At 37.4% G+C, this 22540-nt stretch overlaps 1 protein-coding gene across 1 annotated transcript in view; it reads left to right on the top strand.

The window, feature by feature from the left end:
- The window catches only part of LOC124553584 (nostrin), a 141477-nt gene extending 120830 nt beyond the window's left edge, over positions 1-20647 (top strand). Inside the window, exons 10-12 of the mRNA XM_047127433.1 lie at positions 9035-9185; positions 14444-14629; positions 17555-20647. Of these exons, the coding sequence (XP_046983389.1) occupies positions 9035-9185; positions 14444-14629; positions 17555-17661 (444 nt within the window). The 3' untranslated portion in view covers positions 17662-20647. The remainder of the gene's footprint in view (positions 1-9034; positions 9186-14443; positions 14630-17554) is intronic.
- Positions 20648-22540: the final 1893 nt, after the last annotated feature.

Here is a 22540-nt window from a genome sequence, read left to right as displayed (position 1 = left end):
ATGGCCGTATGCTTTGCTTCTTTTATGACAGAGTGAATTTAATTTGTAGATTATATAGGTTATTTTGTTCGCAGCATTATATTTATTAATTGAGCATCATTATTCATAATGAACTGTATACGACAGTAAATGTAAAAGGCTCAGTGAGAAAATAATACCTCCTATTTTTTGAAATGTTTCTTTTATAAGAAACTGAATGCCATATTTTTAAGATAACAGCTACAATATACATGATTAATTTGTTGTTTTTCAATATAATCACCATCTTTCTCCATGGTGTGTTTTCACCTTGAAACAAGATCACGTACACCTGTGCAGTAAAAGTCATGGTCCTACTTCCTCAGCCAAGGACTTAGCTATGATTTTATCAAAAAGGGATGGGGGTCCAGTTTGTTAACAAAACTTATGTTTTTCATTTATTCCGAAAATTTCCATAGAGAACGAAACCATTTTATCCAACAACGATCTCGCAGCTCTGATCAAGTGAATATATAACATCGTTACCTAACAGTGGTGTACATTGGGAAAGCACTAATAAGCAGCCGCACTACAATCTCCCTTCACCCTCCAAAGTCATTTTACACTCTACTTCTTTCAGTCTTGATTGGAGCTGAGAAAGTGAGAAGGAGTGGACAAGTGCTTATTTCTTCAGACACCGTGATTATTACCAACAGGGATTTTGGAGTAAAGAGATCTCTGTTCAACAGGGAAGCTAGAACAATCTTTGGTGTCAAGAATGCAAAAGATCTGGAATTATTCAACCTTACACTTCCCAAATTTCCTCATTTAAGTATCGCCTATCACTTCTCACAATGAAAGACAGATCATTTTCTACATGAAAGTATATCCAGGCAAACACATGAGCCTAAATGAGGAGAATTTGGATGATTATTTATCATACGGCTTTTACTGCCAGGATTTTCCAAAGAGATGCTCAGCTCGCCTTTGATGCAGCTCTTTTCGTTTAAGCAGAGAGGCTGCATCTTCAAGGGAATTGGAATCTGTCAGGAAAGAAGGGTGTTTGGAAGGAATTGACTGTGGCTAATAGTAAGAGACCAATGCCAGAATTTGCCTAATTCGAAAATGGGAAACCACAGAAAACTATGTTCAATGTTGCCGGGTTCAGGCCACATTGCCTTCAAGATTAGATTAGATTAGATTAGGTTAATACTAGTTCCATGGATCATGAATATGATATTTTGTAATAATGTGGAACGAATCAAATTTTCCAATACATGACATAATTAAGTAAATTTAACAACATAATTAAGTTAATATAACAACTTTTTTATTTTTTGTTTTTTTTTTATTTTTTTAATAATTTTTTTTCTTGATTTATATCTAAAAATGCCTCTATGGAGTAGAAGGAGTTGTCATTCAGAAATTCTTTTAATTTCTTCTTAAATACTTGTTGGTTATCTGTCAGACTTTTGATACTATTTGGTAAGTGACCAAAGACTTTAGTGGCAGTATAATTCACCCCTTTTTGTGCCAAAGTTAGATTTAATCTTGAATAGTGAAGATCATCCTTTCTCCTAGTATTGTAGTTATGCACACTGCTATTACTTTTGAATTGGGTTTGGTTGTTAATAACAAATTTCATAAGAGAGTATATATACTGAGAAGCTACTGTGAGTATCCCTAGATCCTTAAATAAATGTCTGCAGGATGATCTTGGGTGGACTCCAGCTATTATTCTGATTACACACTTTTGTGCAATAAATACTTTATTCCTCAGTGATGAATTACCCCAAAATATGATGCCATATGCAAGCAGTGAGTGAAAATAGGCGTAGTAAGCTAATTTACTAAGATGTTTATCACCAAAATTTGCAATGACCCTTATTGCATAAGTAGCTGAACTCAAAACGTTTCAGCAGATCATCAATGTGTTTCTTCCAATTTAATCTCTCATCAATGGACACACCTAAAAATTTGGAATATTCTACCTTAGCTATATGCTTCTGATTAAGGTCTGTATTTATTAATGGCGTCATACCATTTACTGTATGGAACTGTATGTACTGTGTCTTATCAAAATTCAGTGAGAGTCCGTTTACAAGGAACCACTTAGTAACTTTCTGAAAGACATTATTGACAATTTCATCAGTTAATTCTTGTTTGTCAGGTGTGATTACTATACTTGTATCATCAGCAAAGAGAACTAACTTTGCCTCTTCATGAGTATAGAATGGCAAGTCATTAATATATATTAAGAACAACAAAGGACCCAAGACCAACCCTTGTGGAACCCCATTATTGATAGTTCCCCAGTTTGAGGAATGTGCTGATCTTTGCATGTTATGAGAACTGCTTATTTCAACTTTCTGCACTCTTCCAGTTAGGTACGAATTAAACCATTTGTGCACTGTCCCACTCATGCTTGTCTAGCAGAATTTCATGATTTACACAATCAAAAGCCTTTGAGAGATCACAAAAAATCCCAATGGGAGGTGTTCGGTTATTCAGATCATTCAAAATTTGACTGGTGAAAGCATATATGGCATTTTCTGGGACTGCTAGCTCAGTGGCTCAACGCACAGAGCTACTCCCAGTCTGTGGGGAATTTGGAAAAACTGGTTGCTATACATTGCTTTAAAATGAAATAAACTGCATCACAACAAAAGATTGAATTCTGACATTGCTTGTTTCTCCTTTGATTGTGCATTTTTAGTCACTTGATAGTGTGTGAATGCATGCATCTTTTAAGATTTAATTGTGTATAGAAGTGCTGACTTCACTTATTACAAGATCATAAATAGATTTTCGATGAAAGAGGAAGGGAGGGATGCTTGGTGTAGTTGCCCTGGACAAATTCAAGCAGCCTGTTGAAAAAATATTTTAAAAACAAACAAACTGTAGATACTGTCAGCACATGCCCCTTTTGCTCTCCATAAATTCCTCCCCATCCTTCTGTATTAGGAAAGATTTTAATAATGGAGTACCACCCAGGCAACCAGATTGGCTGATATTTTCCCATTTGGACTACTTGTGATAGAATATTGAGCAATTTGTTTTAAAGAAATGCAACCCTTGCCACCTGAGCAATATTTTTGTTGATTGCCACAATTTTTTAGCAACACAGATAAATTCAAGTGAATTTTGCTGCACTAATTTTAATTTAATGACGTTTGTAATTGTTTTTATCACTCCCCTGCCTTCTGAAATATTGCAACCCCAAAATTCTAAGCCTCCAAATTATAAGTCCAGTGCTAACATTAAAATGCTATAGGTAGGTAATTAGGCTATTACAATAGTGTGTATATAGTTTTAGCTTATCATAATGCTAGTGGACAAATCAAAATCGGATTTCCTCTTCTTTCTTGTTAAATACTTATCCATAAATAGAAAGCAGCACACAGCACAACAACAATAATAAACAGTGGCACTTACATTAAATTCAACTGCAAGTAAGAACTGAACTGATTAACAAAACAACATCTGAGCTCAAGCAAGGCCAACAATTGGTGTTGGCTAAAATAGGGATGAACAACAGATGGTAGTGCTGTGGATGTATAGGTAGTTTAAATCAGTTGTTGTCCTTACTGAATATAAATAGTGCCTATCCCTTATATAGAGGGTCTATACAGGGGTGATGATCTTGAGGACAATGTTATGGAAATGGAAGAGGAGGTAGATGAAGATGAAATGGGAGATATGATACTGCATGAAGAGTTTGACAGAAAGTCGAAACAAGGCCCCGGGAGTAGACAACATTCCATTAGAACTACTGACAGCCTTGGGAGAGCCAGTCCTGACAAAACTCTACCATCTGGTGAGCAAGATTTATGAGACAGGCAAAATACCCTCAGACTTCAAGAAGAATATAATAATTCCAATCCCAAAGAAAGCAGGTGTTGACAGATGTGAAAATTACCGAACTATCAGTTTAATAAGTCACAGCTGCAAAATACTAATGCGAATTCTTTACAGACGAATGGAAAAACTGGTAGAAGCCGACCTCGGGGAAGATCAGTTTGGATTCCGTAGGAATGTTGGAACACGTGAGGCAATACTGACCCTACGACTTATCTTAGAAGAAAGATTAAGGAAAGGCAAACCTATGTTTCTAGCATTTGTAGACTTAGAGAAAGCTTTTGACAATGTTGACTGGAATACTCTCTTTCAAATTCTGAAGGTGGCAGGGGTAAAATACAGGGAGCGAAAGGCTACTTACAATTTGTACAGAAACCAGATGGCAGTTATAAGAGTCGAGGGGTATGAAAGGGAAGCAGGGGTTGGGAAGGGAGTGATACAGGGTTGTAACCTCTCCCCGATGTTATTCAATGTCTATATTGAGCAAGCAGTAAAGGAAACAAAAGAAAAGTTTGGAGTAGGTATTAAAATCCAGGGAGAAGAAATAAAAACTTTGAGGTTTGCCGATGACATTGTAATTCTGTCAGAGACAGCAAAGGACTTGGAAGAGCAGTTGAACGGAATGGACGGTGTCTTGAAAGGAGGGTATAAAATGAACATCATCAAAAGCAAAACAAGGATAATGAAATGTAGTCAGATTATGTCGGGTGATGCTGGGGGAATTAGATTAGGAAATGAGACACTTAAAGTAGTAAAGGAGTTTTGCTATTTGGGGAGCAAAATAACTGAAGATAGTCGAAGTAGAGAGGATATAAGATGTAGACTGGCAATGGCAAGGAAATCTTTTCTGAAGAAGAAAAATTTGTTAACACCTAGCATAGATTTAAATGTCAGGAAGTCGTTTCTGAAAGCATTTGTATGGAGTGTAGCCATGTATGGTAGTGATATGTGGACAATAAATAGTTTAGACAAAAAGAGAATAGAAGCTTTTGAAATGTGGTGCTACAGAAGAATGCTGGAGATTAGATGGGGTAAATCACATAACTAATGAGGAGGTATTGAATAGAATTGGGGAGAAGAGGAGCTTGTGGCACAACTTGACTAGAAGCAGGGATCGGTTGGTAGGACATGTTCTGAGACATCGAGGGATCACCAATTTAGTATTGGAGGGCAGCGTGGAGGGTCAAAATCGTAGAGGGAGTCCAAGAGATGAATACATTAAGCAGATTCAGAAGGATGTAGGTTGCAGTAGGTACTGGGAGATGAAGGAGCTTGCACAGGATAGAGTAGCATGGAGAGCTGCATCAAACCAGTCTCAGGACTGAAGACCACAACAACAACAACATCCCTTTCTCATCATATGATTGAAAATCAAAATATTTTTCAGTTTCACTACATGGAAACTAAGTCATATGTAATTTCATTTAGGTGATTGGGGGGAGAGGGGGGGGAGTCCAGACCACCTGGACTACCCCCTTCGGCTACATACTTGCATCGGCCACTGACATTCAGAATTTTTCATGGTCTCTGCATCTTCAAAGTGGTGCTCCCAGTGAGCTGCTTTCAGTGGGCTGAATTGAAGTGCTGAAACAGGCTGAATGCAATTGTTTTCACGCTCCTTTATTCTGGTTGGTCAAATCTTGGAGTAGCCTAGTTTTTCAATGACGCCCATCACATTGCCTTTACTGGTGGATAATGTTGCCTTTACCAGTGGATACCCAGTGACACAATTTATCTGTCATTGTCTGGCAGGCATAATGTGAATGATTTGGTTGACACACTGGATATTGTGCAAAGTCACCACAGTCACAAGCTGCACAGTCCGTATCGCACCTGCCAACTGTGTCTGACCATCAGATTCTCTACGGTGAAGTAGACATACACTGTACCAGCCATTCATGACTGTGACCAGGCATTTCACTGTGTAAGAAATCCAGTCACAGAACATTGTGTTATGCGTACATCAATGTTGGCCATTTTCTAAACTTATACTTTGCTGCCATGTGTTGAGGTAGGTTTCTGTTATTAGAGTAGGATGTAGAAGAAAGTTCACAAAAGTCCACCAAATTAATGATGACTACATTACCTACTTAATGAAGGAGAAACCATCCCAGCTGTTTATTGTATTGACAGACTATTGATTGTATGACTATTTTCATTTAACAGTTGCCTACATGAAGCTGACGTCTGAGTCACCAGAGATATGATCCTTGCAGCACGTTTCTGTGCAATCTGTGCTTTGTGTCTGTGTATGCAATTCCCCCCAGAAAAATTATTATACGTGACAATGAAAATAAATATGCAAAGTAAACTAATTTTATGGTGAAGACCACAAAAAAACTGAGGGTTGCTCCAGTGATCATTGGAGACAAGAATATTGTGAATTACTGGGCAGATGTAACATTACATTGTTTTTCCATGCTAAACTTTGTACAATAAATCTTTTTAACAATTACTGTAAAATATACAGATTGGTTCTAAGGTGCTTAATTATTTTAATTACTGCCATTTGTAGAGTCATATTATAGCAATCAGACATGATATTATTGTTTTGCTAGAACTTTGCATTTGTTAGTTTTACAAAACTGTACTGTCTGAGCAACCATCATCTTTGTGCATTAGAAATTATCTTTTCAACAAACTAGGAATGTGCATATATGAAAATTTTAACTAGCATATTGCAGTAAATGAAATAGCATTAATAACCTGTAATTTGCAGGACATTTAATTGCTCCAAATAGTATTGGATAACGAATATTAACAATAAGTGTAATAAAATATATGGCAGTGCTGAATGGCCTGAGGACTTTCTGACAACAGTAATGATTCCATTTCTGAAAAAACAAGGAACCGAGAAATGCAGCAAGCACAGGACAATTGGCCTCATTTTACATGCAGCCAAAGTGATGTTAAGAATAATTAATAAGAGACTTGAAAAAGCAATGGAGGAGAATCTTGGCGAGGAGCAGTTTGGCTTTAGAAAGAGTACAGGCACTAGAGATGCAATAGGGCTCTTACGAATCTTGGGGGAAAGGTTTATTGAAAAAGGAAAAGACTTCATTGATCTAGAAAAGACATTTGACAGTGTGGTTTGGGACAACCTGCCAACTATAATGAGGGAAAAGAGAGTAGACTGGAAAACCAGAAGACTTGTAAACTCATTATATCTTAATCAAAAAGCCTCAATTAAAGTGAGAGGAGAAAGTACAAACTGGATCGGACTAGGAAAAGAAGTAAGACAAGGATTCTGTCTACTCTTTTCAACCTCTACTTGGAAAGTATGATTGACCAATGCTCATTAGATGACAAAGGAGTAGAAATTGGAGGAAGAAGAGTAGGGTGCTTGAGATTTGCTGATGACATGGTCCTTCTAGCCACAGGGGAAAAAGAATTACAGGATTTGGTGGACACCATTGCAACTAACGGAAAAAAATATGGAATGAAAATTAACACAAATAAAACAAAAGTATTGGCAATAGGAGGAAATAAGGAACTAAAAATTGTGCTGAATGGAGAAAAACTAGAACAGGTGCAAAATTTTAAGTATCTTGGAAGCAGGATAGACACCAACTGGAAGTGCACCACAGAAATTAAAACAAGGATAGCAATGGCAAAAGAGGCATTTTATAAGAAAAGGAGAATTTTCTGTAGCGGTCTGGACAGAGAACTCAGGAAGAGACTCATAAAGTGTCTTGTATGGAGTGTTCTCCTATATGGCACCGAAACATGGACTATGAGGAAGAAAGGTAGAGAAGGGCTGGAGGCTTTTGAGATCTGGACATGGCGGAGGATGGAAAGAATAAGTTGGATGGACAGAGTAAAAAATGAAGAGGTACTGAGAATAGTGGGAGAGAAAAGACAGTCACTAGATGTAACAAAGAGAAGAAAAAGGAATTCGATTGGGCATATTAAGAAAGAATGACGAACTGATAAAAACGGTGTTAGAAGGTTATGTAGAAGGGAAGAGAAAGTGAGGAAGGAAGAGATTCCAGATACTGGATGACATGATGGGGTGGTACACCATACAGCAGCCGTAAGAAGGAAGCAGTGGATCACAGAAAATGGAGAGGCAAACGACGTGCTAATATAGCAGGTAACAGATGATGGTGATTAACAACAAAAGAAATAAGCATAAATGTAGGTATAAGATATCACAACAAATGATACAGTATATCCAGTTATTTGTTATAGGCTGTGTATCACATAATGTGTTAATGATTGTGCATCGTGATCATTAGTAATGAGATGTATCGTGTATCACTATATGTGAGACTCAGTCTGTTACATTACAATTGCTCAATAATCAATGTAGATAATGTAATTGAAGCTGGAGTGGGGGAGGGGGGGGGGGGGAGAGAGGAAAGGGAAGGGAAGGGAAGGAACTAATGATCAGTTGCATTGGAACTTCATGTGGAATCAGTGGGGAAAAGTGAAAATGTGTTCCAGACAGGGACTCAAACCTGGGATCTCCTGCTTACCAGGCAGTTGCATTAACCACTGCACCAACTTGTCACAGTGTTTATCCTAAATGTGTGGACTATCTCAGTATTTCCCAGTGCACCCACACTCCCACCTAATGCCATCTATCTTTAGTCTCCATCCATATCCTCTGCTTGCTACTTCGAGATTCCTGCAGGAAATCAAACATAATTGTACATCCATACTGAAGCTTGTGGATTAATTGCCCACTCAGGTTAATCAATAACACGTCTGTAAGAACAGACGCTTTGCATTCATACGATCAATGGAGAGATGCATGCTGGGAATTACTGGGAGAGACAGGGAAAAAACAGATGAGGCAGGGAACATACTGGAGTGGGAGACATAAAGAGAATGAAGTGAGAATGGATGGGACATGTAGCCATGTGAATAGGTGACGGATGGGTTGAGAAAACACAGAGATGATGACATAATGGAGAACATTTTATCCATTGAAACTTTCCTGGCAGATGCAAAGTGTGTGCTGGACTGAGACTCAAATTCGGGACCTTTGCCTTTTGCGGGCAAGTGATTTTATCCATTATTTATTTGCACAGATACCTTAACTAAGTAACTGACCTTTTTATCTGTGTCTTTAAATTCTTCTTTTCTTATGATTATGTATAATACCGCCCAAATAATTATTGACTTAGAAATTTTGGAGCAGTGGTTCTGCTCCACACCTTCTCGTCGGGATGCATTTCCCGGTAAAGCAGAGACAATTGGTTGACTTGCACAGGTGCCAACATGGGTACGAGACGAGTCTGTGGAGCTGCTGGCAGGCAGTGGCAGCGACTGGCCGGGTAGTGTCGCCGTCAGCGTCGTCAACGGCTGTGACGACCGCGGCGCCGGAGACGGAAACTCTGTGAGGCCCGCGGACAGCGACTTTGGTGAGCCACCTCAATAACGTGTTTGTCAGACCTGTGTATGAGAGTGGGGTTCAGAATTTCTTACGGGATGAAATGTTGCATAGAGGTAGTTGTTCTGAATCCTGTGGCAACTTGCAGCTTGCAGGTTTTCACACTCCTTCCCATCTAACGAGGGAACCTGCCAGGCTATACCTCTCCTGTTTCCATTATACTTACAGGATTCATAGGTCAGTGCTCTGTCAACAGTTTCCTAAAGTTCAAATAGCTTACGGGTTTGCTGCTGGGTGACGTCGTTGACCACCACCGATATTTCGACAGGAGCACACCCTACCATTCTCGAGGCACAACTGCGAGGAGGAAGCAATGTGCAAGAGAATTTAATACCTTGGTTCACAGAGGAGAAACAAGGAAGATGCCACACACAGAACAAGTAACCGCGGAGTCAATACACAACCAAAGCTAACCAACATCACAAATATCGATAGTGACTATTAATCGACAGGTGAGATAGCACTAATTCTGCCCCTCTGTGTTTTGATGAGAGACATCGCCGGATTCCAAGCAGCATTTAAACAAAATCCAACATCTCTGTTTATAAGGTGTCTTGATAGTTTGATTTCAACAGCTTCCTTAATAACACTATCCCAATAGCTGGACATGCAAGCCAGAATCTCCATGTTCTTGTATTCCATAGGATGCCCGGTGTCAAGGCAATGTTCTGCAATAGCCGACTTGCTCAGCTGTTGTAAGCGTGTGTGATGCTTATGTTCAATACACTATTGGGATAGTGTTATTAAGGAAACTGTTGAAATCAAACTATCAAGCAACATTAAAACAGAGATGGTGGATTTTGTTTAAATGCTGCTTGGAATCCAGGTCTGTCTCTCATAAAAACACAGAGGGACAGAATTAAAGCTTCCTCACCTGTTGATTAATAGCCACTATTGATATTTCTGATGTTGGTTAGCTTTGATTGTTTGTTGACTCTGCGGTTACTTGTTCTGTGTGTGGTATCTTTCTTGTTTCTCCTCTGTGAACCTAGGTATTAAATTCCCTTGCACATTGCTTCGTCCTTGCAGTTGTGCCTTGAGAATGGCAGGGTGTGCTCCTGTCAAAATATTGGCGGTGGTCTGCGACGTCACCCGGCAGCAAACCCGTAAGCTATTTGAACATTCAATTCACCGGGAAAAGTTAAGGTCTCACAGTTTCCTAAAGTATTACAAGGCACTTCTCAGAATAACTTAAAAAATTGACTCTGAACATTTCCAAGTCCAGTTAAGCTAAAAAAGTTGTGAAGTGTCAATAGAGACTTCCTTGTAGTGGAAGCAGTAAGGGAAAGGTCACTGGTTTGATTTTTGCTACATGCAACCTTTTTTACTTTTTTAAATTGTATGTTATGAAATTCATATGTTATCTGAGAAACATTGAATCATAGTTTTCTAATAAAAATAAGATCTTTTTCTTTTGACCAGTGAATGGAAGTAAACTTGAACATTCATAATACATTAAAATTTGGTACAAAACCACAAAATGTCTTATTGTTAAATGAAAATCAGTAATATTGTTTTTAATATTGCATTTATTTTTAATATCTAGAAATAAACAGTTATTTGTTTTCTATTTGATGCTTCATTTTTTTGTACCAATTTTAATTTATTATGAATACACGCATTTTAACTATTAGTAACGTCACTATCAGTGATCGATAATGTAATTCTGCACTTCTTAATCTTTTTTCCCTTTGGGTCACATTAAAGTATGTTTCAAACTTTCATGTCACCTCTACAAGTGATTTTTTTTTTCGTAGGCACAAACAAGCACACATATAAAATACGTAAAATAGATTTCTTTATTATTATGCGTATAATCGCATATGGTTATGGGCAATTTATTGCAAATTGGAATCCTTCAAGAAATAATTCAGTGATAATTTTTTCATATTCTAGTTTTTTTTATCTGTGGAAGATTAGAAGACATTGAAAATGTTGGGATGTATCTGATGTGTATTTGCAAACACGCCAATGTGTCACAGTAAAGTGGTTGACTGACAACTTTTCCCAGTTTTTTATTCATTGTATAGTGGCTGTGAACTAATCCATCCTACATTTTTGTGGCAGTCAACATTTGCACCTACCGTATAGTCCACATTAATTGATAAATCATATGAATATGATCTTATGTAAAAAAATTTAATTCTCTTTTATAAATAAGATTATGTTTTGAAAATAATTATTCATTTCTTCTCATAAGAAAATTTCAAGATGTAAAGTGGTATAAAAGGGTTGTTTGTTACCTATCCACCAACTTAAACCAAGGAGTGGCGGTATCACTTGTGTAAAAGATTTTGCTGATTCACCTTCAGTGATATTGAGGATCTCTTGATAGTTGATGTAGGTGCATATTTGAGTATTATGAGATATTTGTGGTGATTGTAACAAATAAGTTTTGTTTGGTTTACACTTTTTTAAAGTGCCTAAGGAGCAGCACATAGACCACAGTACAGAATTCTATGCAATATCAAACCTCCGCGCAGAGTCTTACAGAGTTCTGATTCATACAACAGCAGCCTGTAACCCACCTGTTATTTTACTGAGTTGAAAATTATGATACTGTAAAGGCTTAAGATAGCACACCTCACAAGAACTTTTGTGTTTTATTGCACCATATTTTCTCAATATCTTGAAACCTAATAAGAGGAAAAGGATAGGTTGCCCATGAATTTAATCTCAAGGTATTAAAAATTATCTTTTACTTACCATCTATTGGTTGTCCATTAATACTCATTCTCATTATCAACATAGTTTTTCTAGTAAGTCAGTCCTGCTTGCAGAAACATTTCATGATTATATTTGTTTCAATATATGTATTTTTTTTAAATGAAATGTCTCAGTTTATTTGTTTCATTTCTCTATATTTTATTAATAACATTTGTTTCTAAATATATTGAGATGACACCAACTCCACAACCCAATTTACTCATCCACTAAGTCTCCCCTGATGTAGGATTCTGGGTGATTTTTCTGAACTGTACCCCTTTCCCTAAATCTCTCCAGTCCTTTTCCTTCACCCCTCTTCTTTCCCCTTCAACCCTTCTGCCGGAAGAAGAAGCCAATGGCTTCGAAAGTTTGTAAAAATTTTTTTTGTGTGTGTGTGTGTGTGTGTGTTCCCCTGCTACCACTTGGTGAGTAGATTTTTTATCTATACATTTATATTACAATTTACTATGTGCTACACATAAAACAAACCCAGCCAAAACTTTTCATCAAAGACGCTACATTAAAAATAGCAATCACAATGTTAACAAAAGTAGTTCATTCATATTGTACAGTCTTCCAATGTTTTGTATCTGTTTCAATAATAATAAAAATAATAATAATAACGATTATCATCTCCAAGGATTAGATGTTTTTTGCTGTTTCACTATCTCCTTAAGGGACCTCTGTTGTTTCTCTTATATAGTATTACAGCTTAGCTATCCTTTCATTATACATTGGAATGTCTTTCCAGTCCAGTCTTGTATGTTTCTGCTATAGTTATAATGGATTCTACATTTATTCTTCTCATATATCAGCATTTCTTTTATGGTCCAATAATGAATATCCCACAATAAAATGGAGGAACTTCATCTCTGGTGATTCAGTTTGTCATAACTGATCTGATGTTAGCATCAACCTTTGCTACTGAAGAAAGTGATGTTGTTGTTGTTGTGGCCTTCAGTCCTGAGACTGGTTTGATGCAGCTCTCCATGCGACTCTATCCTGTGCAAGCTTCTTCATCTCGCAGTACCAACTGCAACCTACATCCTTCTCAATCTGCTTAGTGTATTCATCTCTTGGTCTCCCTCTACGATTTTTACCCTCCACACTGCCCTCCAATACTAAATTGGTGATCCCTTGATGCCTCAGAACATGTCCTACCAACCGATCCCTTCTTCTCGTCAAGTTGTACCACAAACTCCTCTTCTCTCCAATTCTATTCAATACCTCCTCATTAGTTATGTGATCTACCCGTCTAATCTTCAGTATTCTTCTGTAGCACCACATTTTGAAAGCTTCTATTCTCTTCCTGTCCAAACTGTTTACTGTCCATGTTTCACTTCCATACATGGCTACACTCCATACAAATACTTTCAGAAACGACTTCCTGACACTTAAATCTATACTCGATGTTAACAACATTTCTCTTCTTCAGAAACGCTTTCCTTGCCATTGCCAGTCTACATTTTATATCCTCTCTACTTTGACCATCATCAGTTATTTTGCTCCCCAAATAGCAAAACTCCTTTGCTACTTAAAGTGTCTCATTTCCTAATCTAATTCCCTCAGAATCACCCGACTTAATTCAACTACATTCCATTATCCTCGTTTTGCTTTTGTTGGTGTTCATCTAAGAAAGTGATGGCAAGGGTATTATTCTGCAAATCTTAATTAATGGTTCACCCTGCATACAGCATGATTTAATATATGTTGCATAGTTCATTAGAAATGTCTGAATCTGACTGGTTTTAGCCCTGCATCATCTGACTCGACAGGTATAAAACTGCACTGTAGATATTTAAACTCCCTTACATGTTCAGTTATTTATCCATCTTTATCAATTGTGGCTCCCTGAAATGCCTTCAATTTTGTGCGGAGATGCTTGTCTCCCATTGGGACACCTCCTCAGGGGCAGATTAGGTAATGCTCACCAGGTACGCCAGGTACCATGGAAGTAAAATACCCAAATTGGATCAAAACTAAGGCAGCAGGAGCAGAGATATTGAAATAAAATCAGCTGGGACGGAAGCTTAAAGGTGGTAGTCCACCCTCCATACTTACCTGCACACATTTGCACTGGGTCCAGGTGTCACTCTAATTGCAAAGAATTGCACGAAAATTTCACACCAAACTGATCATTATGTGCCAATCCATTTTTCAGTAGTCAATAATAATAAGTGCAAATGTAATTTTAACTACAAAAATTTCCAATTGGATGACTTACACAGAGCAATACAAAATATGCACAGCAGTTTTTAATTAATATGATTTGACTGTAAATACAATTTATACAAGCGTTTTGTATGGCTACATGTATGTGAATGTGATGTAAATGATATGCAATTTATAAATACAGATGTAAGGAATAATTGTATGTGGAGTATATTAATGTATTGTGTTGTACACTATTATACTGCGTCTTTTTGTTTAGTAAACAGTGAGAATGCAGCATTGAGCAGTTTCATTACAAGAGAAGCAGTAAAGACTGTTAGTTCACACTAGGTTGTTACGGTTCTCTTTCAGACGAGTTCTCGAGTCAGGGCAGTGACGAAAGAGACTACGAATGCGGCCTGGAGTCGGAAGACCCGGGCATCACCAACGGTGTCAGCAACGGGGGCATCGGAGGTGGCGGTGGCGGGGGTGCGGGGAAGTGCCGCGCCCTGTACGACTACGCCGCCAAACTCTACGACGAACTCAACCTGGCTCCGGGTACGTCAACATGGCATCATCTTCAACAATCACAATAACATAATCATTATCATCACTGTCACCACCATCATTATCATTGTCATTAACATCGCTGACACAGTTATCATTATCATGATGATGAAGATCATAGTCATGTTACTGCTTACCTGAGGCCGTGGTATTAATATTAACTTACAAACGATGGGAAACACTACGGTAGTTATTTAATTTTGTGTTGTATATGTGCTGTCTGAAACCTTTAATGTCAAAAGTATATCAATAGTATACCAATAGAAGGTGATCTCAATCTGAGTGGTTACTAGAAAAGGAACTGATTCAAGTGACGACTTACTGTCTCAGCAGGGGATGTTACTCTCTTCTATTTTATTCGTACATATATCATCTAAGGTAAAAAAAAAAAAAAAAAAAAAATTCGTAGATTAGAAGATTTCTGAGCACTGATACATACAAACTCTACAAAATGAAGTGTTAACATACCGTATTTACTCGAATCTAAGCCGCACTTTTTTTCCAGTTTTTGTAATCCAAAAAACCGCCTGCGGCTCAGAATCGAGTGCAAAGTAAGCGGAAGTTCTGAAAAATATTGGTAGGTGCCGCCACAACTGACTTCTGCCGTCGAATATATGTAGTGATTCACAGGCATGCTTTTCAGGCACAAAGATAAATACTGGCGCCAAAACCTCTGCATCAGTAAATAAATAAAAAATAAAAAAAAAAACGGTGGAAGACGAGATTTTTTTCTCTGCCCCGAGTTTCGACCACTGCATTTTCATACATTATCCAATGAAGTAAATATGAATTCTGTATTGTTCGTCTTCGAATGTAGCAACATTTCAATGTACTGTACTACGAAAATCCGACTGGCAAGACTGTTTGGGATGTTTGTCAATATGGCCAACTCTACGTTGTGAATTTTTTCTACCTATGAGAAGAGATGGTTGCTAATAGGAACTTTTATGAATTGTGAATCACATGCAGTATTCTCTTCACCATAAGAATAATACGTATATAAACATTTTGCCATGTATTGTTTCGTGTTTGCTGCTATCTCATTTAAATCCTGTCTGCTTAATAAACTACGAAACTAGAGTGAGACAACAGCAAACGCGGAAGAATATACATACCATTTCATGTTTATATTCGTATTATTCTTATACCTAATAGTGATACAGTCAGAAATGAAGCACGTCAATTGACTAGATTTTTAAATCTAAGATGACTAATTTCTGTGCAGAATGTTATGTACTAAAGAGGCGCCTGCAAAGATTTTCAAACAGAGAAAAATTTTCGCTAAACTCTCGTTCAGAACATCTTCTATCATACGCAGTCTATTATTTGGTTCTTGTTGATCATCGTCAAAGAAAGCAGCAGTGTTAATAACAACAAATAGCAGTCTCTTGCCATTGTTTCGCTAATGAAACGATTCCTCTCTTTTTCTTTTTTTAATTGTAAGCGGCGGTAGCGAGCACAAAAGCAAGCCATGCCGCGAGCAGGACAGGTCGTAAACACTGATTACCAGAATGTGACAAACAGTGCATGACACAGTACAGTTTACCCATTTATAGTCTGCCTCTGTAACGTAGGGGTAGCCTTACCACCTACCATGCAGGGGCCCCAGGTTCAATTCCCGGCAGGAGACTGGGTGTTGTGTGTCCATCATCATCATTTTCATCATCATTGACTCGCAAGTCACTGAAGTGGCATCAACTAAAAAGGACTTCCAATACAGTAGCCGAACTCCCCCGAATGGGGCCTCCCAGCCAACAATGCCATACGATCATTTCCATTTTTTTGTACCCATTTATAGAGCTAGCTGGGCCGTATAGTGGCAACAATCTTGGCATTTGCCTGAAGTAATTTAGGAAAATCACAGGAAACTTGAATCATCATGGCCGGATGACAAATGGAATCTCCATCCTCCCAAATACATGGCCAGTCTGTTTAAAACATTGTTACCTCATTCTGTTTACCCACAGCATGCAATACTGTTTTGCAAAGTAGTTATTTCATAATGTACATGTTGGTGCTACAATGTTCTTTCACTTCTCAACAATAGTCACTGCATGCACTATACATGCACTACCAGCTATCAACAGGACCATTTTGATGCCCGGGTTACATTCTTATATTGCAAATTCCTATTTGCTTGCCTGAAAAAATGAGTGAGATTCTGAGCTCAGAAAGAGAATAAGATGTTAGTATTGTCTGTTGCGGACCTTTGGTTTAAGATTTTCCAAAAAAATAAAAAAAAATTTAAAAAAGCATCATAGTGGGAAACAGTGTTGTGAAGTGACAGAAGTGTTTTATTGTTAGTTGTGTTACATTTTTACCAAACCCCCACTCTTTGCTGAGTAACCCTTCACTGTGTAGAATGTATTGCTTTACGGGCACTTTTTAACGTCCTTACAATTATTTCCTGTATAAATATAAATCTAGAGAATCTAAAACCATTTTTATCTGTTTCCAGTGAACTTTTTTTACACGTTCTAAAATTTCTTTGTTCCCTTGAATATCTAGAATTTGAACTCCTTTGTGAATTAAATGTTCAAATAACTTACAAGAATGCTGCCAAGTGATGTCCCCAAGGAAAGTGTTTAGAACGGTGGGGAACCTTGTAGTAGCCCATAAAAGCGACCCCCAATGCTATTTTTTTATAGATTGTATCCCAGTTTTGACAAGAGATGTTTTCAGACTGTTTTTGCCCATAACTGTTGACGTTGATATCTTATTGTACATGATAAAATATATTTAACTCATTTCCCTATCAGAAGAAAAGGAAAAGAGAGGGAAAATTGCATGTTACTTCAGCTGAACTTATTCAGTTGTGAGTAGAGTGTAGAACTTAGACAGAAAATTATTTTCATTTTCACTCGCCATTTTTGCATGGTCTTGTAACATGTTTTCATTGCTGTTATGTGTTTGCAGGTGATGTGATACGCATCCACAGCAAGCAAGCAGACGGCTGGTGGCTAGGGGAGCTCAACGGAGTCGTCGGCATCTTCCCTGCCACCTATGTCGAGGAGATCGAGTAGCGGCACGTGTCGACCTTCCTTCTGCGCAGTCGGCATCCACAGCAGGTCACACTCAGTCGCCTCTGTCACCTGCCGCATGTGTCAGAATGACTGAAGTCTGTGACACACAAACAGTAATAGGGGACATTGTGCCCCATTTGACAACACTGTGGCTGTTTTTGGTGCCCTGTTTGACACAACTGTAGAGTAAGAGGCTTTTGCCCCATTTGGCAACCACTGGAACTGAAGTGCCTTTTGTCCCATTTGACAGCCACTGTAAATAAAATGCCGTCTGCCCTGTTTGACACAATTGTGAGGGATTACTTCTGTGCCTTGTTTAATGCTAAACTTACACCAAGGAGTTGATACTGTGTGCACCAAGGCATCCTGCTACACAACACATGATGTCACCAGCACTTGAGTCAACATCATGTACTACCTCCAGTATATATTGTCTTCCACTCTGTGTTTGTTTACATTCACTGCCTTGTATCACATCATGAACTGCTGAGAGCTGCATTTAGCCTCTTAAAGGGAGTGACTGATGTACTGTGTGACAGCATATTTGGATCTGAGTTTCAATGTGTAGACAGAAAAAGATACAGTGCTGTGGATGAAGTATTGGAAATAAACACTGAATCGAAACAGTGTTTTAAGGAGGACAATGGAATGAAACTTGCGGGGAGCAACAGAGTTTGCACGATTCAAAGTCTGTGTACTTCTACAAGAGCAATTCATTTCTCTTGTTATGTAACAAAACTTACTCATGTACCACATGATGCAGTGGTAACTCTAAATTTAAGGATTTGAAACAAGTTCACAATGTGAACCTTGGAAGATTTTGGCACCTGACATTTATTCGCAATGTCAGAAACAATAATGGAATATTGTTGACTGTTGACATCTGTTATTAAAATATGCATTTTTGTGGGGTCAATAAAACTGCCATATTTCATGTTTTGCTTCTTGTTTTCAGCATCAGAAGCTGTAGTTCTTAATGGAAGATCGATGTGTTTATTGTGCTCATGAATAATGCAATTTCTCTGTTGTAAAATAGGATCTGGAATGCTTTGAATGAATTAAACATAACACAAATTTCAGAGCATTATTTTGCTTTCATTCTTCTCTTAAGTATTTTGATCAGTTTAATGCAATGTCCTATGTCCCCAAATACTAACAAACTTTCTTCACCTCTCCATCTTCAATAATATATCACATATTCCATTCTTTGGAATCTTTTACAATTTTCCCCCTGTAATTCCCCATTGTTTCTGCACAATTATTCTTTCTGCTGCTGTATGTATCACACCCAAACTTTTCACTTCATCCGTGCATCCAGTTCTGACTTTCTGAAAAGGTTCAAAAACCCATTCTTTTTACTTGTTTTGCATAGGCCTCTTTCCTTTCCTGTTTGGCATAATTTTTGTTTCATATTTCATTTGTTAACTTTGCAGCACTTGTTTTGATGTCGCATTTTCTACAATTTTGGTATCGGGAAGTGATGTTCTGTGGGTAAACTCTTCTAACAGTATATGTCTCAGTTGGCATTTTTAAAGCCTTTCATTTCCCACTAAGTTCACAGTTGGGCCTGACGCGAATTTCAGTATATGTTAAGAAGAGGTCCAAGTAATGCAATGTAGAAAATTCAGAGTGAAAATAAATTATGAACAAACTCAACTGACAACTGAGTTACTAATGCATGAACTGTCAATCTAAGTACTTGAATGAAATATGGATACCCATGCATTTGATGTCATGCTTTCTACTTAGATACAAAAAGACCTCTAGAAAAATTGCTTACTTGCAATGCCTGTATGACATAATAATGTGAACCAGACCAAATACAGCATCCAAAAATACAAATTTCATAATTTAAAATGGCATCAAAATACCTTTAAATAATGTTAATTTACAAACAGGAATTCAATGAGGCAAAAGTTAATACTGAAATGACTGTATCTATAAGGCATTGCTGTTCATTGGGAAACATGACATGCTTGCTGTGGAAATACTATAGTCAGTGTGTGATGGGTTCATTTACATCCATGTAAATGTTGAGACACCATCGCAGCTGAAATGCCTAATTTGCTGAACATTTAATTCGCCATAAGACTGTAATGGCACAATTTGTGACCCAGTATGGTCTTAAATCTCTGCCATACCACTTATATACAATTGTTGTACTCAAATTGTCTTGGTCAAACAGGCTTATTAAAAACATTGTTTTGGGTATCTGAGAATGAAATGGAACGTTGGCTGAGTCTCATTTATTTCATTTATGCTATTTCTCAAAACACTCTGATCTGCTAATACCAAACTTAATACTGTGTAAACACAACACAGTTATGTGTGTGTATCTATTGACCACGTTGGTTGTTAGAGAAGAAATTGTTTTGACATTGTGTACATTAGGCTTATTGTTTCTGAATTGTTTCAGCATTTTTATGTATATCAGGCCCATGGTGTATGAATTGTTTGACTAGGACATATGTGATACACAGAATAAATTACTAACTGTATATCTGCAATTGCTGTAATGTTAAATACATGTTTGAAATTATTGCTAAGTTGGAATACAATTGCTAGATAGAAGTGTGCAGTTTGTTTTGTGCACCACTCGACAGCATGCCCAGAACGGACAGACTTGTGTCTGCTGAAGAAAGTAAGAAAGGACACTGAAATTTTGGTCACTGAATCTAAGTAATCACTTAGGAGATGATTCAATGATTCAAGAAAGGACATTGCCATCCACAGTATGTCTTCCATTTGTGTGTATTTACCACTGAAATGTCAAATTACAAGTAAAAAGAAAATAAAGCTAATTTGCATGGATTGTAAAGTATTGACTTTGTTCAGATATTTTAAGATGGTGTCACCTACAGTAAACATGTTGCCAGGAGAAAAAAGTTTATTTTCAAGAATAAATAAAACGTGTGTGTGTGTATGTGTGTGTGTGTGTGTGTGTGTGTGTGTGTGTGAGTGAGTCAATGAACGAGAGAAAGGAGAAAGGAGAAAGGAGATAATTATCAAACTGTTCAATAATTGTAATTTAATGCATTGTAACATTAACTGAGTAAAACCAAAGCTAATTTGTATATAAAAGTGGGGAAAATGAGGCTGTTATGTGTGTGTGTGTGTGTGTGTGTGTGTGTGTGAGTGAGTCAATGAACGAGAGAAAGGAGAAAGGAGAAAGGAGATAATTATCAAACTGTTCAATAATTGTAATTTAATGCATTGTAACATTAACTGAGTAAAACCAAAGCTAATTTGTATATAAAAGTGGGGAAAATGAGGCTGTTTCAAGAATCATTGATTAAATGTCATATTTTTCTGTCTGGCATGAGTCCAAAATTCCATTTGTGACTCCACTGCCACAAAGTTGCAAAAACGCCATGAACTGCTAATTTCATGTGTTTTCTTTTCATGTACTATGTGTGGTTAGATCAGACTAAGCATAATGTAAAGAAAAAAAATATCAAAACAATCAAAATTTTGCATACATATTGTAAAACTTTCTAAGCAATAAGGAATGGCTATTGTTAATATAAACCTGTTTAAAATATTTTATGTAATATTCATTAACAACCTCAGTGATGCACAGAAATTTTATTTTCTTGTTTTGTAGCTGAGTGTTGTACGTGTCTGGATTGTGTAATGCATGCTTAATGTATGTGTATCTTGTAATGTGCTGATATCATCACAGAAGTGTATTTTACAGCCATATACCAAAAACATTATTTTTATGTACTCTAAAAGTTGTCATGTATAAAATAAACCATTGTACCATGTAACTGAGTTTTCTCACTTCCCATCCCCTCCCTGCCCTTGCTAAAACATGAAACAGACACACAGATATGTTTTATTTGTTTTGTTAACCAGCCATCTACGACCATGGGAAGTTTATAAGCATTATGGTAAAGGCCAGTTTTAGTTTTTTTGTTTAAGCTAGGCAATTTTCATGCCTGTGGCAGCACTCGGCACCAATTGTTCATTTCTCATCTTGTAAAGTTCCAAATGTTTCTACATCTGTTCTAGGGATGTATAGGTTTGCACGTGTTTCAATTGTACGTTCATTTCCTATATATCTTTTTTAACTTTCATGTACCTTAGTATTCTTGCTTTTGGTGTCAAGTCAGAGATGACCAGAACTTTTTTATGTCTTTAAAATATATGTCTTGTTTTAATTTTTGCTTTGTAGATCCTGTTTTTATAAATATATTGTAAAGGATGAGTCCCAATTTTTTTTCTAATTTGGCTAGCTAACATCCCTCAAGGATACAAAGCACTCTGATACATACAGACACACTAGTTTTGACAGCAATAAAGGACAGCCAACCAGTTGCAAAAAATGGTGGTTTTCAAATAACTTTGCCCACAGTTTGGCCAGATCTAAACCCGTCTATTTCAGGAGGACAGACAACTTAGCACTAGCAATTCACTTGGTAAAAGCTGATATGACAAGCCCTGGATTTTAGAGGCTTAATTTTTACATCTGGACATACATACCATTGGCAAAAAATATCATGCAGGGACAGCATTTGCTGAGTTAATTGTTAATAAGAAGCTGCCTGTCCTGTTAATTGTGGTCCCAGAGATTCAGCTCCGACGACGAGGTGAATGAAGAGGGGTCATAACTTTCGGAGCAGCACGGCGATGAGCTGGTATGACGTGGGCATACAAAAACTGCCGCAGCGACTACAAAAATGCATCGACTGAAATGGTGATTATGTCGAAAAATAGCTAAATGTTCAAGCTGTAAACTGATGTATACCACTGTAGAAATAAACAGGTCTATGTACTTATAAAAGAATAGGAGACCTTACTTTTGGGATTACCCTCATAGCATACCTAAAGAGATCGGACAATCACAGTAGCCTTGCAACTACAGGGTGTTTCAAAA

This window comes from Schistocerca americana, chromosome 11 (genome assembly GCF_021461395.2).
Source record: "Schistocerca americana isolate TAMUIC-IGC-003095 chromosome 11, iqSchAmer2.1, whole genome shotgun sequence".
Taxonomy (NCBI): Eukaryota; Metazoa; Arthropoda; class Insecta; order Orthoptera; family Acrididae; genus Schistocerca; species Schistocerca americana.
The sequence above is the reverse complement of the archived record's forward strand: the minus strand, read 5'-3'. Positions and strand labels throughout refer to the sequence as shown.